The following is a 16,210-nucleotide window of genomic DNA, read 5'->3' as shown; positions in this document are numbered from 1 at the left end:
AATATAACATTTCTCATTGAAAAATATAGTTGTTAAAAAAAGAATAAATAATGATTAAAAAAAGAATAAATAATGAATGAAAAATTAATATTTAAATGAGATAGAGAATTTGTTGGAAAGTGTATTTAAAAAAGTAGGTAGGTAAAAATTAAATGTCATTATTCATTTTCCAAACAGTATAAAAATTTGAAAAATCTGCCGGAGATGCTCAGATGGCCAAAACTCCAAACCCCAAAGGTGATGAGTGAGAAATTCCAAGAAGAAGATACAAAATTTGGATTCTTTTTTTATTTGGCACGAGATATTTTACAGGAAAAAGTGTCATTTTCTTGAGAAAAAAAATGATGTTATATGATAAACCACCCCCCCCCCCAAAAAAACCCACAACAATAAGAATTAAAAAATAAAAATTATCCTTCGTGAGAAACATGGCAGAGAGTGCTTGGCGGCAGAGCTAAAAACACCTTCTTGTTTCAGACTCAGTTTCAGTTTCAGTTTCAGATTCTGATGGCTATCTCCACTTCCTTTGTTCCTCCTCTCTCTTTCAATACCATTTCTTCTTCTTCTTCTTCTTCTTCTTCTTCATGGTCATTTTCTTTGTTATCTCTGACCCCATTCAGGCCCCATTACCATGCTTTGGTGGTGGGTAATCCCAGCTCAAATGGACGGTTAATGGTTCAATGTTCTTCTTCTGAAATGGGTTCCTCTTCTGACCCCATCAATATGAGGTACGGACAGTGACTGATGGATTCTCTTTGTTTCTTTGTATAATAGGTGTTGAGGAATTGTGGGTTGTCCTTGAATTTTGGAAAGGATTTTGAGCTTTGTGTGCTTCAGATTATGTCTTTGTGGTATGGTGGGAATTGGGTTGTTCTTTTATCTTGATTTTAGTTTGTTCCACGTTTAGGATGTTTCATGTTTTTGCATTGTGTTTCTTAATAATTTTATATACTCCGAGTTTGAATAAATTCATGTTTTATTTGGTATTCTTGATTACCAGATGGCCAAGTGTTTTACATATAATGATGATTTGGTTGTGAGTGTGATGATATTTATGTTTGTTGTTAAAGAATTGAATTGTTTTGCCATATAGGTTCTATGACAAAGGAAAGCTCTTTATCTATTTCTCTGGAAATAAATTTATAAATGCCTTCCAAAATAGCAACTGCCTTTGTTGAATTAAGATTGAGTTACTATGTCTAGAGCATAAGAACTGTTTAAAAGTATTTGACTAGAGGAATAAAATGGAACTATTTTGCAGTTTAAGTCCGGCTTGCATGAACCGGTGGTACACTTATTTCTTTATGAACAATGTCTATGTCTCCTGATATATGGGAAATCTCTTTTACTCAATATGGTAGAGTGTTAAAGTGTACCAGATTCATAAATGTAACCAGATGAACATTTATATGCAAAGAAGAGGAGGTTGGTCACAGATTTTTTAAGTTATTTCTTACATAGTTGGATTTAGATTTTATAATCTGGAAAAACTTCAGTACATAGTATGGCAATTATCAAGAATTACCAATAATGTTTAGGTTTATGATTGGTTTCTAATCTGGACTTTATAAGCCTACATTATTGAACTTTGGTCATTTTCCCCCTCCCTCCTTTCCCTTCCTTTTGCTGGCCATATTTTCCCTGTATCTTAGCTGCATACTGATAACATGTTATCTGAGTTTGAAAGATGTATAAGGAGGATTACTTTCCCAAAAAGTTGCTGCTGGACTCAAGCAAAAAGAAATAATGGACCAAAAAGGGCTTGATCCAGTGTAGCCCTCCTTATATTACAATTAGATGATGTAAAAAATATTTCATATTTTTCAATGATGAATTTTCCTCAATATCAAAGGAAAACTTCTAATATTGTTTTATGTTTTTATGAAAAAAAAAAAAAAAAAACGGTGTTTTGCTCCTAAATAGTTTCTTGAATACTTTTTCTCATGCTTGGTTTCTAACAGAATGCGAACCACTGGAACACATTTTGTACAATATCTATTACAAACCATCAATTTTTTTATGACGTGGAACCTCACCAAGGCAGAGCCCTTTGGACTCACCCTTGAGGAATAAACCACGGATACATGAACCCATCCACCAGAACTATGTATGGGAAACTCCTAGTGGGGATCGAACCTAGGATGTTTTTGGGTCTACAGCTCTTCCCTATTACAAACCATCATTGCTAAGGGGAAACCAAAGAATTATATGCATCATCACCATAGGTTTCTAGAGATACCCCAGCGGTTCTAGCACCTGTTGTGGTGTGTGTGGGCAGTGGGGTTCGAACCACAGCATCCTAACCCCCCCCCCCCTCCCTCTATTTACCTGATCATATATGTGTGTGTGTGTGTGTGTGTGCGCGCGCGCGCGCATGCATGCATCATCACCATCATAACAATTATATGCTGGATGTGGCTCAATGCATCCCTTCACCCATTAATCCCTATTTCTAAGGGGAAACCAAAGATGATGCTGCAGTTCATGTGGAAAAATGAATGTAGCTATAATGCATCATCACCATCATAGCAATTATATGCTGGATGTGGCTCAATGCATCCCTTCACCCATTAATCCCTAGTTCTAAGGGGAAACCAAAGATGATGCTGCAGTTCATGTAGAAAAATGAATGTAGCTATAATTATTATGATGATGACCTTTATTTATCAAATATATATATATATATATATATATATGATGATGATGATGATGATGACCTTTTAAAGGTTTGCTACTAGAGTCTGACTATTAGTACTTCATAGTCTTTATCAATATCACTTTTTATTCCATTTCAACCATCCAAAATATGGGGATTCCTTTGATGGATCTTTAAAAAAGATGAAGGAATTTCCCACTTGTGAAAACATATATCCTGGAGATATTTGCTTGATCATTAGTATGTGAATTATGAATATCGGCAGGAAAGATCTCCAACATAAATATTATAGGATTTTTTTTTTTTTTTTTTGGATAATTAATGAAAATTTTTTACATATAAAAAAATAGAGTCACCCAGTAGTAACCACCTTTGATTTCCGTATGCTTTTCCAAGGAAAAGATTGGTCTTGGTTGCAAAGTAGAACCCAGTAGTAACCACTCATCGTAAATCCCTTTTCTCATCTGGTATCCAGCACACTATATCCTCCTCCTGTTACTGATGTACCATAAATCACATCCATGAAATCGACAAGAACTCCAACTCCCAATCCTGCACAGCTCTCATGAAATTCACATCCCGATTGAGGACCCTATTAGTGAATTGCATTAGATCTGCTACATTCACGACAAATCCTGAATAACTCTAGAAAGCACATGGCAAGCGAATTATCCCCACACCATTGATTCTGCCAAAACATCACTCTAGAACCATCCCCTACCTCAAACTAGAGATAGCTTAACAAGGTACGCCAAGCCCATCTAATATACTTAAACAAAATCACCCCATAAGAACCAGACACTGAGTTTGAACACCAGCCCCTCCACTCACACCCATACTTCACCTCTATCACTCTCCTCCATAACGCATCCCTCTCAAGCCCAAACCTCCACCGCCATTTCCCTAGTAGTGCTTCATTAAACTCCTAATAGCCAAACCACCAGAGGGAAGAGGAGCACAAACCTTAGCCCAATTCACCAAAAGAAATTTAGCCTCATCCCCTGACCCATCCTATAAGAAATTTCTGAAGCTATTCAATCCAATTAGCCATGTCAACTGCAATAGGGAATACAGAGAGGAAATAAGTAGGCTAATTGGATATTATAGGAAATTTTATCTACAATACTTCAACTTGCAAGTCTCTACTGACTAAATAACCAACTGACCTCACTTTCTTCCAAACGAAGTGGATATGAATTTTAAAAATGAATAATGTAAAATTTCTCAAATACTTAGAAAGGACACACTTTTATATTAGGATTGAATTGCACTCACTAAACCAGTTTTTATATATTTTTTTCTTGTGAAATTAGCACCTATGTGGCGGTTTTCCCTTTTAATCGTATAAATTAGTCCAGGGCATATTTGGATATATCATCAGGAGTGCTTATAAAAATCAGTGGTTTAAAAGTGATATGGATTTATGCCATGAAAACTTTAAGATTAATCATAGACCATTGCTTTTATGATGACTCTCATTTCCATGAATGATGTTCCCCCCCTCCTCGGCATGCAGCGGGGCTGGTCAGGTTCAAAATAGCTTCCAACAGGAGGGATCCAAACTTTTTTTTTATTAGGGTTCTCAGTCATGACTCATGAGCTAAAGATTTTGTCCTTTAATGTACATGATCTGTTTGAATCTGACATCAGTGAAAACTTGTAAGGTTGATTTCCTTGGAGGATTCACTTTCTTTCTAGGAAAAAAGCATTGGTTTTTACTTGCATTTTTGTACAAGGTTAATGAACCTAAGATTCAGCCCAAAAAAAAGAACCTAAATATGGATTCTTTCTTCTTGCTATTGTTGGATTGTGAAAATATTTTGAAGGTTCTTCTTTCTCTAAAGGTAATTGTAGTTTCAGCATTGTGCATTTTAAGTACTAATATGAAGTATCTGCTTGGTTTACTCGGTTGTTTTAAAAGGCAATCTCAGATGTCATCAATGGCTCCTTTTGGAGTGACGATGAATGAAGGTGTCATGTCTAAATCATCGTATAAATGGCAAAGGGTGTTGCTTAAAGTAAGTGGAGAAGCACTAGCGGGAGATCACTTGCAAAATATAGACCCAAAGGTTGGGATCTAAAAAGTACATTATTTTTTTCCAGGCCAAAAAGAAACACACACCATTTTGAATTTATAATTGTATTATTCTCTTTGAAGTTTTGAAGTAAGAATTTTTTGTTACAATATAGGTTACAATGTCTATTGCAAGGGAGGTTGCAGCTGTGACTCGCCTTGGCATTGAGGTAAACCTTCAACACTTTCCTTTAGAACTATGAGTTTAACATAATCTTTCATTTCTTTGAATAAGTTCAATGATGTGATCCTTGTGGTTACATTGTCATGTAATAATCATTTTTTTATATGTGTTTATAGTCATGGCAAAAGCTATGGGGATACAGATTTTCTTACATGCTGCAATACTTGTGCAATTCAGAAACTGTTAGGAAAGTATCAATATAATTTGGAATGAATTTGAGTGGGAGAGAACACCTATATGTTTAAAGTAAAGCATAGATTTTGTTTTTTTGCTCCTTAATAAAATCCATTAACAGAAAAAAGTGCTAAAGGGGTGGAACCTTAGTGCACAGGAAGTATACAAATGAAAAACCCAAATGAATAGAAGCATAGCTTTCCATTCTTGAATTATTTAGAATAATCTGAGAATTTCTTGAATAACTTGGGAGTAGTTGAAATGTTTGTAATTCAACTGTTTTCTGAATTACTGTTTTCTCAAGTCTCTGATATAGGTTTTCAATGCATGATGTCTAAATCATTGTAGGCAAATGTTTCAGGTTGCAATTGTTGTTGGTGGGGGAAATATCTTCCGTGGTTCTTCCTGGGCAGGAAGTAGTGGCCTTGACCGTTCATCTGCTGATTACATTGGGTAAATCCTTTATCTGGATTGATCAAATATGCACATATTAATTCTTTCAGTCGTAAACAGAAGATCTATTTTCATGGTTAAATGGTTAATATAACTTTATGAATCTGTTACTGCTACTGGGCTCTTTTATTATTTGCAAAGCAAATATTCTCTTTTATTTTTTTGCTACACAAGATGAGCTTTAGGATATGGTTTATCAGCTGTTCATTTTTGGAGTTATTTGGTAATAGGCACATTGTCTTTTTTTCTTTTCTTTTTTTGTTGATAAGTAGACACATTGTCTAAGTAAGCACATTGTTAGTGTAATTTTTTTTTTTCTTTAAATTCTAGTCTTGACAACATTGAAATATCTATTAAGCCCTTCATAACACAATTTTTATTTTTTAAATGGAAAACATAATTTCAGCCCCATACTCTATTGGCCAATGGGAATAGAAAATGAAAAGGAACAAGCAAATTCTTCGAATTTCGGTAAATCCTCAGAAAAATTGCATATGCCACTTGTAAACAATCATGATCCCTATAGTTACTGTATCAACATCAATCAATCAATTGCCAATGAGCTATAGCTCAACTGGCACTTCCTCATCCCATAATAATGGGATGGAGTGTGAGATTGTGGATTTACGACACACTAGGTGCATGTGTAACTTACCAATAAAAGAAAACTGATCAATCATCTAGGGGGGGATGATTTTATAATTTAGTGGGGGATTGAACTTGACCCAATAATTTAGGAGGACAAAGTGCAATTAACCCATAATTTTTTATTACATACCCGAAAGAAACTTATTGAATATATCTTTCGGCAATGGTGGAATGGGTATTGTTTTTTGGGTTCTCCTAGCTTTATTCTGGCTCGTAAATTAAAAGCTCTTAAAGGGGACTTGAAAAAGTGGAATAAGGAGGAATTTGGGGATCTGGCCTTTAGGAAGAAATGTCTTTTATCCGAATTGTTGGGTTTGGATGCTAGGGAGGACCTGTCAGGTCTTTCTCAGGAGGATCAATCTCGTCGTATTCAGATTAAAGGAGAGATTGTTCATCTTGCCTCGTTGGAGGAGATTTCTTGGAGACAAAAGTCCCGGATTTTATTTGTGAAGAAGGGGGACAATATACTCGTTTCTTTTATTGGGTTGCAAACTCCCATAGAAGAACTAATCATATTCGGGGTATAGAGGTGGATGGGGTTCTCTATGAGGAGGAGGAAGAGGTGCGGTCTAAGGTGGTCCATTTTTATCAGAATTTGTACACTGAGTCAAATAATTGGTGCCCTTCTATGGATGGTTTAGAATTTGCTAGTATTGAGGAGGATGAGCGGCTTGATTTAGAGAGGGATTTTTCTAAGGAGGAAGTGGTAAAGGTTCTTCAAGAGATGGAGGGTGACAAAGCTCCTGGTCCTGACGGTTTCACTATGGCTTTTTTCCAAAAATGCTGGAGTGTAGTGGAAATAGATGTCATGGCTTTCTTTGTTCATTTCCATAGGAGCTTTGAGTTTGAACGGTCTTTGAATGCTTCTTTCCTATCTTTGATTCCCAAGAAAAACAATGCTTTGAATATCAAAGATTTTAGGCCTATCAGCTTAATGGGCAGTGTGTATAAGCTGTTGTCTAAGGTGTTAACTAACAGATTGAGGCGGGTTCTGGATAAACTCATTTTAGAGTCACAGAATTCTTTTGTTGGTGGCAGACAAATTTTGGATTCAGTGCTTATTGCTAATGAATGTTTAGATAGTAGACTGAAATGTCGTACTCCAGGGGTGGTGTGTAAGTTAGACATTGAGAAAGCATATGATCATGTGAACTGGGACGCTTTGTTTTATTTGCTGGAGAGGATGGGCTTTGGGGATAGATGGAAGAGTTGGCTAAAGACTTGTGTCTCTACAGTTCGCTTCTCTGTTCTGGTTAATGGTTCTCCTGCTGGTTTCTTTAGTAGCTCTAGAGGTTTGAGACAAGGGGATCCTTTGTCTCCCCTTCTCTTTCTTTTGATAATGGAGGTTTTAAGTCGCATCCTGAAGAAAACGGAGGAAGGTGGTTTCATTCAAGGTTTTCATGTGGGCCCTATTAATTCTACTGGTATACGTGTTTCTCATCTTTTATTTGCTGATGATACCATTCTTTTCTATGATGCCTCTAGAGAGAAAATTCTTTCTATTAGGTTGGTTTTGACTTGTTTTCAAGCCTTTACTGGTTTGAAGGTGAATGTAGAGAAAAGTGAAATTGTCCCTATTGGGGAGGTGCGAAATATTCAGTCTTTGGCTAATATCCTTCAGTGCAAGGTAGGCAGTCTGCTTATGATTTATTTGGGTATGCCTTTGGGAACTTTGTACAAAACAGCCTCTATTTGGAATCCGATCATTGAGAGAATGGAAAAGCAGCTTTCAGGCTGGAAGCGGCTTTATTTGTCAAAGGGTGGTAGACTCACTTTGCTGAAGAGTACCCTCTCAAGCCTTCCGACTTATTATCTTTCCCTTTTCACTATCCCTAAAGCTGTGGCGACAAGATTGGAATGCATTCAAAGGAACTTCTTGTGGGGTTCATCAATTGAGAGGTTCAAATATCCATTGGTGGCTTGGGAAAAGGTGTGTTTTCCGCGTGAGTTGGGTGGTTTAGGTATTTGAAAACTGGCGCCTTTTAATCAGGCCCTATTAGAGAAATGGCTTTGGAGGTACGGCCATGAAACCTCACTTCTGTGGCGGAGGGTCATTGCCATGAAATATGGGGAGGGAAAAGGGGGTTGGTGCACTAGAGCTTGTTCTAGGGCTCATGGTTGTGGGTTATGGCGGAGTATTAGCGAAGGGTGGGACATTTTCGCTAAGCATTTCTCTTTTGTGGTGGGGGATGGTTCCCGCATTCTTTTTTGGCATGATAAGTGGACTGGGGATGTTCCTCTTAAAATTCTTTATCCTTAGTTATTCTTGTGCTCATCTAATAAGGAGGCTTGTATTTCTGAGGTATTAAGCCCTCCAGTGGGGGATAATGACAGAGTGTGGAGCTTAAGATTTCATAGGGAATTCAATGATTGGGAGTTGGCGGCTTCCCTTTCCCTTCTTCATTTCATCCAAACCCGAATTCCTAGGGGTGGAGGGTGTGACAGGCTTTGTTGGGATCTTAATAGTAGTGGGAAGTTTGATACTCGGTCTTTTTATCATAAGATTAGAAATGCAGCTCATTCCACCTTCCCTTGGAAAGGAATTTGGAAAATTAAGGTTCCTAAAAGGGTGGCTTTTTTCATGTGGACAGCAGCCCATGGTTAGATTCTTACTTTGGATAATCTTATGCTTTGCGGTCGCCCTTTGGTGAATCATTGTTGCTTGTGTTGTTGCAATGCAGAATTTGTGGATCACCTATTACTTTTTTGCCCGATAACTCATTTTTTGTGGATGTATATGCTTCGGTTGTTCGGGATTGATTGGGTCATGCCAGGTTTAGTTGTGGACTTATTATTTAGTTGGTATAATTGGCATGGGAAGCATAGTTTTGATATTTGGGATTTGGTTCCAGGCTGTTTAATGTGGACTATTTGGACTGAACGGAATCAGCGGTCTTTTGAGGATGAGGAGAAAACTGTGGTTTAGTTATTAGAGATTTGTCAGCGGACCCTCTTTGATTGGTCTCGATGTTGGGGTTTCACGGATTGTTCTACCCTTTTGGATTTTCTTTCATCTATTAGAATAGTTTAGGGGTTTCTTCTATCTTTTGTTCCTTTTTCCTTTGTTCACTACCGTGAACTCTTTGTATTTCTCTTGTTTTTCTTTTATTAATATTAGTCTCTTCTTACTTATCAAAAAAAAACAAATTGATTTGTATATATATATATATATATGTTTATATGCATCTTCCTAGAATTTGGGGTATCTTGTCACTAGGCAGCCAAATAGTTTTTATTTTTATTTTTATTGAGTCATGTAGGTATCTCCTTTTCCCCTTCCTTTTTCATTGTCTGTTATCTTTTTTTTTTTTTTTTGCTAATCCATTGTCTGTTATCTTTTATAGGATGTTGGCCACTGTCATGAATGCTATATTTCTTCAAGCAACGATGGAGAGTATTGGTATCCCTACTCGGGTGCAGACTGCATTTCGCATGTCTGAGGTTGCAGAGCCATATATACGTCGAAGAGCTGTGAGGCATTTGGAAAAAGGAAGAGTTGTAATTTTTGCAGCTGGAACTGGAAATCCATTCTTCACTACAGATACTGCTGCAGCCCTTCGTTGTGCAGAAAGTAAGTTATATGTTCTAATATTAAAATGCTATCTTGGCATAACATTACTAAATGTCATCTAATTTGGAAAGTTTTAATTTGATAATACTCTATTACACTTAAATCTTGTAATTATATTTCAAAAGATGCTCCAAGTTATACTCAATTTGTTATTAAAACTTAAGATAGATATTGAATCTAACAACTGATTTATTACTAAAAATGAAAATCAAGTCTAGTAATAAATGATGTCTTTAAAGTTAAAAGTAGGGCAAATTACAACTTACCCACCTGTGATTTCGTTAAAATTTAAGTTGTTTACCTGTTGTTTAAAATTTGAAACTTTACTTACCTGAGTTAGTTCAGTTAGAGTTACGTAACCCACAATAGGGCTAAATATGTAAATTTGCTCCACTTTTATGTCTTTCTCCTCCAAAAACACAAAAAACATAAAAATACAAAACCAAATAAGATCAAAAGGAATCCAGTGAAACACTTGCATCATGGGATTTCAAACCATAAGTAAGCAACTTAAATTTTGGTCAAATCTCAAGTGGGTAAAGTGTCAAATTTCAAACTACAGATAGACAACTTAAATTTCGGTCAAATCATAGGTGGGTAAGTTATAATTTTCCCTTAAAAGTAATATCCTCTGTTCTGAGCTAATTGTTTTCATTCAATGGCTCCAGTTAATGCAGAGGTTGTGCTAAAAGCTACAAACGTTGATGGGGTCTATGATGATGATCCAAAGAGCAACCCTAATGCTCGTCTTCTTGATACTCTAACTTACCATGAGGTGACTTCAAAAGATCTTTCAGTGATGGACATGACAGCCATTACTTTGTGCCAGGAAAATAATATTCCAGGTATGTTTAGACAATCATTTCAACATAAGTAAATTTTACATTTTTTTTTTTTTTATGCAAGCAATGATATATCATTAAAAAGCACAAAAAAAGTGGATGCAACCCTAGTACACAAGGATTATACAAAAGAAGAGCCAATAAGAAAAATAAAGAGTAAAAGGAAAGATACAGTAAAAAAATTAACAGAAGTCCAAAACATCCAAGAACTCTAGTAAGTTTGATGTAGAAAACACGATAGAGGCTGAAGTCCACTTATGTAAAGTCTTCAAAAAAAGGAACTTCAGCTTCATTATATGTAACTTGTTCCCCTCCAAACAGCGAGCATTCCTTTCTCCAAATGCACCACATTAAGCACAATGGACCCATCCCCTTATTTTTAGGGGTATGGGGACCAGCTCCATATTTTCCTTTCCAACAAGATATGAAGTCCATCATGGGACTAGGCATTTCCCACGAAATACCAAACAAAGAAAATACTAGAGACCTCAATTCTTGAGCCACCACACAATGAAGGAAGAAACGACTCTGATTTTTACACATATGACACCAATCTATAATAATCACCACTCTCTTCCTCAGATTGTATGTTGTCAGAATTTTCCCTAATTCAGTTCCCCATATGAAAAAAGGGGCATGGGGCGCCCTTGGCATGAACTTTCCATATGCTCTGTCAAGGAGAGGAAAAATTCCCCTCTTGCTCTTAATAATTTGTAGTAACTCTTCTCCTGAAAGCCTTGTTTTTGATGGAATTCATACCAAATTATCTATCTCCTCTCCAAAGACCTTTGTAGCATATTGAATCATTGATCATCCAAAAACTGTTCCATGGATTCTAACTCCCAATCGTGAAGCTTTCAAGAAAATAATGGATTCCAACAAGAGCAACCATTTTTGTATTGTAGCTAATCTGTCACTCTGGCATCTTTGTCCCTTGCTATTAGAAAACGTTCAAGATAACTATCCTTAAGTTTAGTATCACCATTCAACAAGTCATGCCAGAAGTGAAATATATAACCCCTCCCCCACAAAATCTTATAAATCATGAGACTTTCCTAGCCTCTTCTAATGTTTTTTCACAGCCTCACTCCATAAGGTCCACTTACCTCATCAGAACACTATCCCCAAAGATGTACCGTACTTTGTATCAATCACCCTGCTCCAAAATGCATTCTCTTCAATCACATATTACCACACTCATCTCCCAAGTAGTGCTTTTTTGAAAATCGGTAGCTTCTTGATCCCCAAACCTCTATCACAGTTTGGTGTGAAAACAACATTCTAGTTGACCAAGTGATATTTAAATTCCTCACCCATTTCATTTTCACCCCAAAGGAAGTCTCTTTGAATTTTCTCCATTCTGTTTTCCACTATAACATCTAATGGGAAAAAAAATGTTTGGAAGACTAGATAACATACTTCTGATCAAGGTGAGTCTACCCCCTTCTGACAAGTGCATCCTCTTTCGGCCTTTCAAATTTCAATCTCTTTTGCATTCTTTCTAGAATGGAACCCCAAATGTGCCTTGCCTTAAACTAAGCTCCCAGAGGTAAATCCAATTACATCATTGGTAAAGAAGATACACAACATCCTAGATTGCTTGCAATTCTGTTACATCTCTCACCTCTCCCACTAGAACAATTTTGGATAGGTCTCAGGCTTGAAACTGCCTTAACGCATATGAGAATGCATCTTAAGTAACAAAGTTGGATATAGGTGTTCCATTCACCAAGACAGAATCTAACTATGGCTATACAGAATTCTATCCATTTCAGCCACTTTTCCCCAAAACTGAACCTTTGTACCAAATAAATCAGAAATTCCAAGTTGACATGATCATATTCCTTCTCCACATCTAACTTACATAGAACCCCTGGTAGCCAGGTTTCAATCTACTATCCAAGCATTTATCCTCCATGAGGACAGAGTTCGGTATTCATCTATCTTGAATAAATGCATTCTGTGTATCAAACACTTTCTCTTCCAAAACCCCCTTCAATCTATTTGCTAGTACTTTGTTCAAAATTTTGTAAATGCTGCCCACAAGGCTAATGGGCCTAAAGTTCTTCACTTCAAGTTCTCTACTTCAACAGGTATCAAAGCCACAAAGGTAGTATTTAGATTCCCAAGTGAAGATTAGAAAATAAAAATAGTACTTAATAGAAGTACCGGGTGAAACGATTCTGTGTTTTTATAAGTTGACACTTTCATTTTAAATAAATAGAATTTCCCTGTATTAAGATGATTTTCTTTCCCTCGATGCAGTTGTTGTCTTCAATCTAGGTGAACCGGGGAACATCTCAAAAGCCATAAAGGGAGAGAGGGTTGGCACATTGATTGGAGGGATGCGCAATTCACCAGTGACAAGGACATGATATCTTACCCTTGGTTCTAATATAAGTATGCATTGTGGAGTTGAGGATAATTTATCATTGAACCTGAAAGTTTTAAGTTGGCTCCAAAAGCAAAGTGGAGTTGGCATATGAAGGTTGAGGATGAACTTGGTTTTTTGTTATATGGGAGCAATAGAGATAGGAGTAGTTGTAAAAGATTATATTTGTAAATAACTTTTTAAAACTATTGGACTTATTTTGAACGTTCACTTCTTCTCAAGATATTGTAGCAACTTCTAGAGTTGGACAATTCAATGCACTTAGATATGTAACAATCAAGTTATGCGGTTACAGTCAACAACACCGGCAATCATGTTGGCACACATCTTGCTTGTTAGTTCATACTATCTATTCTTATTTAAATGTCATTTAGGTAGTCAACACCTTCAAAATGATAGAATCAAAATGATGCAACTAGAAAGAATGCAAAATGATACTAGGTAGTCATACTATCTATTCTCATTTAAATGTCATTATAGTTAGACAATTCAAAATGATGCAACTTGATGTGTTAGAATCAAACTTATTGGCTTGCAGTCAACATGTGCACACTTATTAGACACGCAACTTGATGCCAATTGTATTTATTGTCATCTAAAGTGTCATTTTTGGAGATCCCAGGTTTAGGTTTAACGAAGAGTAGAAAACCAGTTAGATTCATGATTCTTTGCTGGAGAATTTTTGGAATGATTTTATTGGCAAAGATCTAAATTCGTCGTAGCTGCTGCAGATCTATGACTGAATTTTGGCAAACTAAAATTGTCAAGGTTTCTATTCTTGAATTTCAGCCCAAATCAATGTAACACTAACATCATTTTGTTAACCTACAAGGCATCAGTAGATATTCCCCAGAATTTGGAAGATTTAACAATGCTTGAATTTAATTTGACTTATTAGAAGTCAAAAACAGCTTTTCTCCCGAGAATTCATGCCTTCTTCCTCTTGGTCAATTCAAAACTTTTTGCTTGACATATACGCATGCTTTGTCCAATAATTAGACATGATAGTCTTCTTTATGAATAACCTTAAAAAAAAAAAAAAAAAAAAAAAAAAAAAAAAAAAAAGGAGAGCTTGCATTACATTGAAAGTCTGGGAATAGTCTACTGAACCAATAATGGAAAAACTTATTATTATTATTATTATTTTTTGTAATTGTATTTTGTTAATGGACGTCTTAACGGCATTTTTTTTAAGAAATAATTTAAGAATTTTTTTCTAGAAAGAAAAATAATTAATTTTTTGACCCTTTTTTATATCTTCCACCAAAATGGCATGAAAAATTTTTTATTTTTATTTTTATAAATAGTTCATTAACTATTTTTTTTTTTTTTTTTAAAATCTAATTCTACCCAAATCCTCTGCCACCTCAGGTGAGGTGCTAACTATGACAATTAATGAGATAATGAGAGCTGACTTTTCCTCCTCGTTCTTCTTCCTAAGTTGCACATGCTTTGACAATTATGCAAGATCATCATAGGACGTCAAAAAAACAAGGGCTAGTGGGCACAATGTGATGATTTGATCCCATGAAGGAAAATCTGCGACCAATTTTGAATTAAAAAATTCTAGATAAATGTTAATCAATGCCCTTAGAACATTGGTTTAGGAGCTATTTTTAAAAATATTTTATTGGGAGAATAATAAAATAATAAATTTTATTGATTTTTTTTATGAGAATAAATTTTATTGATAACTTTTTATATTTTCAATGAAAGTCGTGTTAAAACTTTCATATTATGGTTCATTAACAATTACTTTAAGAATATCTGTTAACATGAGCCAAAAATTATAAATTAATCCCTGCACTAAGATTTGGTTTACTGGATCTTTGCTTCGGCAACACTCACCTCAAACTCTATATATTCTTTTATGCTGTTGTATAATTAAATGTCTCATAAATGTTTTTAACAACGTTATAATTGAATTATATATATATATATATATATATATATATATAATTATTACAACAAAGGAATGGATGATTGTAATTTTCCTTACATAAAAGACTATGTAATACCACCAAACCACATGACTAAGAAAATATCATCTAAATTCTAAATCAACAAAAAATTGATTAAAATACGTAAAAACATTTGTAATATTTTACCTTTTTTTTTTTTTTGGGCTGTAAAACATTTTACTATTTTACAGCACCAAAAAGTCACTTTATCTAGGAGTGTGTATAACTAATTTAATAATACACACTACATTTCCTTCTTCATTTTACAATATAGGATAATAAAATAAACTTAAATAGCTATTTTTATATTTTTTTTTTTTCACCAACAAAACAACAACTCAAATCTAACACCCATCTAGCCCCATCTCGATTCCTTCATCCAAGCCCAAACCTAACAACCCTCGATGGTAAAGACACCCAAACCAACCCAATTCAAAAACCACCCATAACTTTGCAAATTTGAGACAACACCCTCCACCAAAATCCAAACTCACACTAAATCAAAATCCTCACACCACCATTGAAACCAAGTCATCACTACCATTGAAAGCTAATTGAACCCTATCACCATTGAAACCAGATCCCCCACCTTTAAGCTCTTTTGCTGATTCGGCACCCATGTCATCAACTTGAATCAATGACTATCCATAGCAATTAGGGGTGGCAATTTGTGTTTGCATGTTGGGTTCATGTCGTGTCAACTCATGAGTATTCGACTATATGATCAACACTAATCCGACATGTTTATTAAACGGGTCAAGATTCTTTAACCCTAAGACAACCTGTTTATTGAACGAGTTAGTCGTATCGACCCATTTATCAAATTTTATCAAAGTGAAAAAAATATATACAAATTTTGGCATTAACTAAATTTATCTAAATTATGAAAAACCAAAAAAATATTTTTTTTTTAAAATATAAAATTTAGAACTAATGAGTAATTGCATCACAAATAATTATTCAAAATTAAAACATATCTCAATATCACAAGTAATCAATTAGAATATGTTACAGAAAATAAACCACAACAACTAATAAGTTTATATACCTAGGGTTTGAAAGGTATATTAATAAAATGTCATTTAATTAAATGGGTCAGATGGATCAAATAGGTTCCATGTATAGGTTGGATACTAACCTGCCACGTTTATTAAACGGGTCATTCGTGTCAACCTGAATATGACACTAACTCATTAGGGATGATAATGGGGTGGGGCAGGGCTGAAGGATGGGGTCTTCATCCCCGCCCTACATG

The 16,210-nt window shown here is 35.3% G+C and overlaps 1 protein-coding gene across 1 annotated transcript; it reads left to right on the top strand.

Moving 5' to 3' along the window:
- Nucleotides 1–372: 372 nt before the first annotated feature.
- On the top strand, nucleotides 373–13,332 carry LOC115995127 (uridylate kinase). The gene is made up of 7 exons (XM_031119564.1): nucleotides 373–728; nucleotides 4,578–4,725; nucleotides 4,847–4,900; nucleotides 5,450–5,541; nucleotides 9,534–9,760; nucleotides 10,429–10,605; nucleotides 12,868–13,332. Exons 1-7 carry the CDS (start codon nucleotides 508–510, stop codon nucleotides 12,975–12,977), a joined length of 1,029 nt encoding a protein of 342 aa, XP_030975424.1. The 5' UTR covers nucleotides 373–507; the 3' UTR covers nucleotides 12,978–13,332.
- Nucleotides 13,333–16,210: the final 2,878 nt, after the last annotated feature.

Source organism: Quercus lobata, chromosome 6 (genome assembly GCF_001633185.2).
Source record: "Quercus lobata isolate SW786 chromosome 6, ValleyOak3.0 Primary Assembly, whole genome shotgun sequence".
NCBI lineage: Eukaryota > Viridiplantae > Streptophyta > Magnoliopsida > Fagales > Fagaceae > Quercus > Quercus lobata.
Note: the sequence above shows the minus strand (reverse complement) of the source record. Positions and strands in the feature narration are given on the sequence as shown.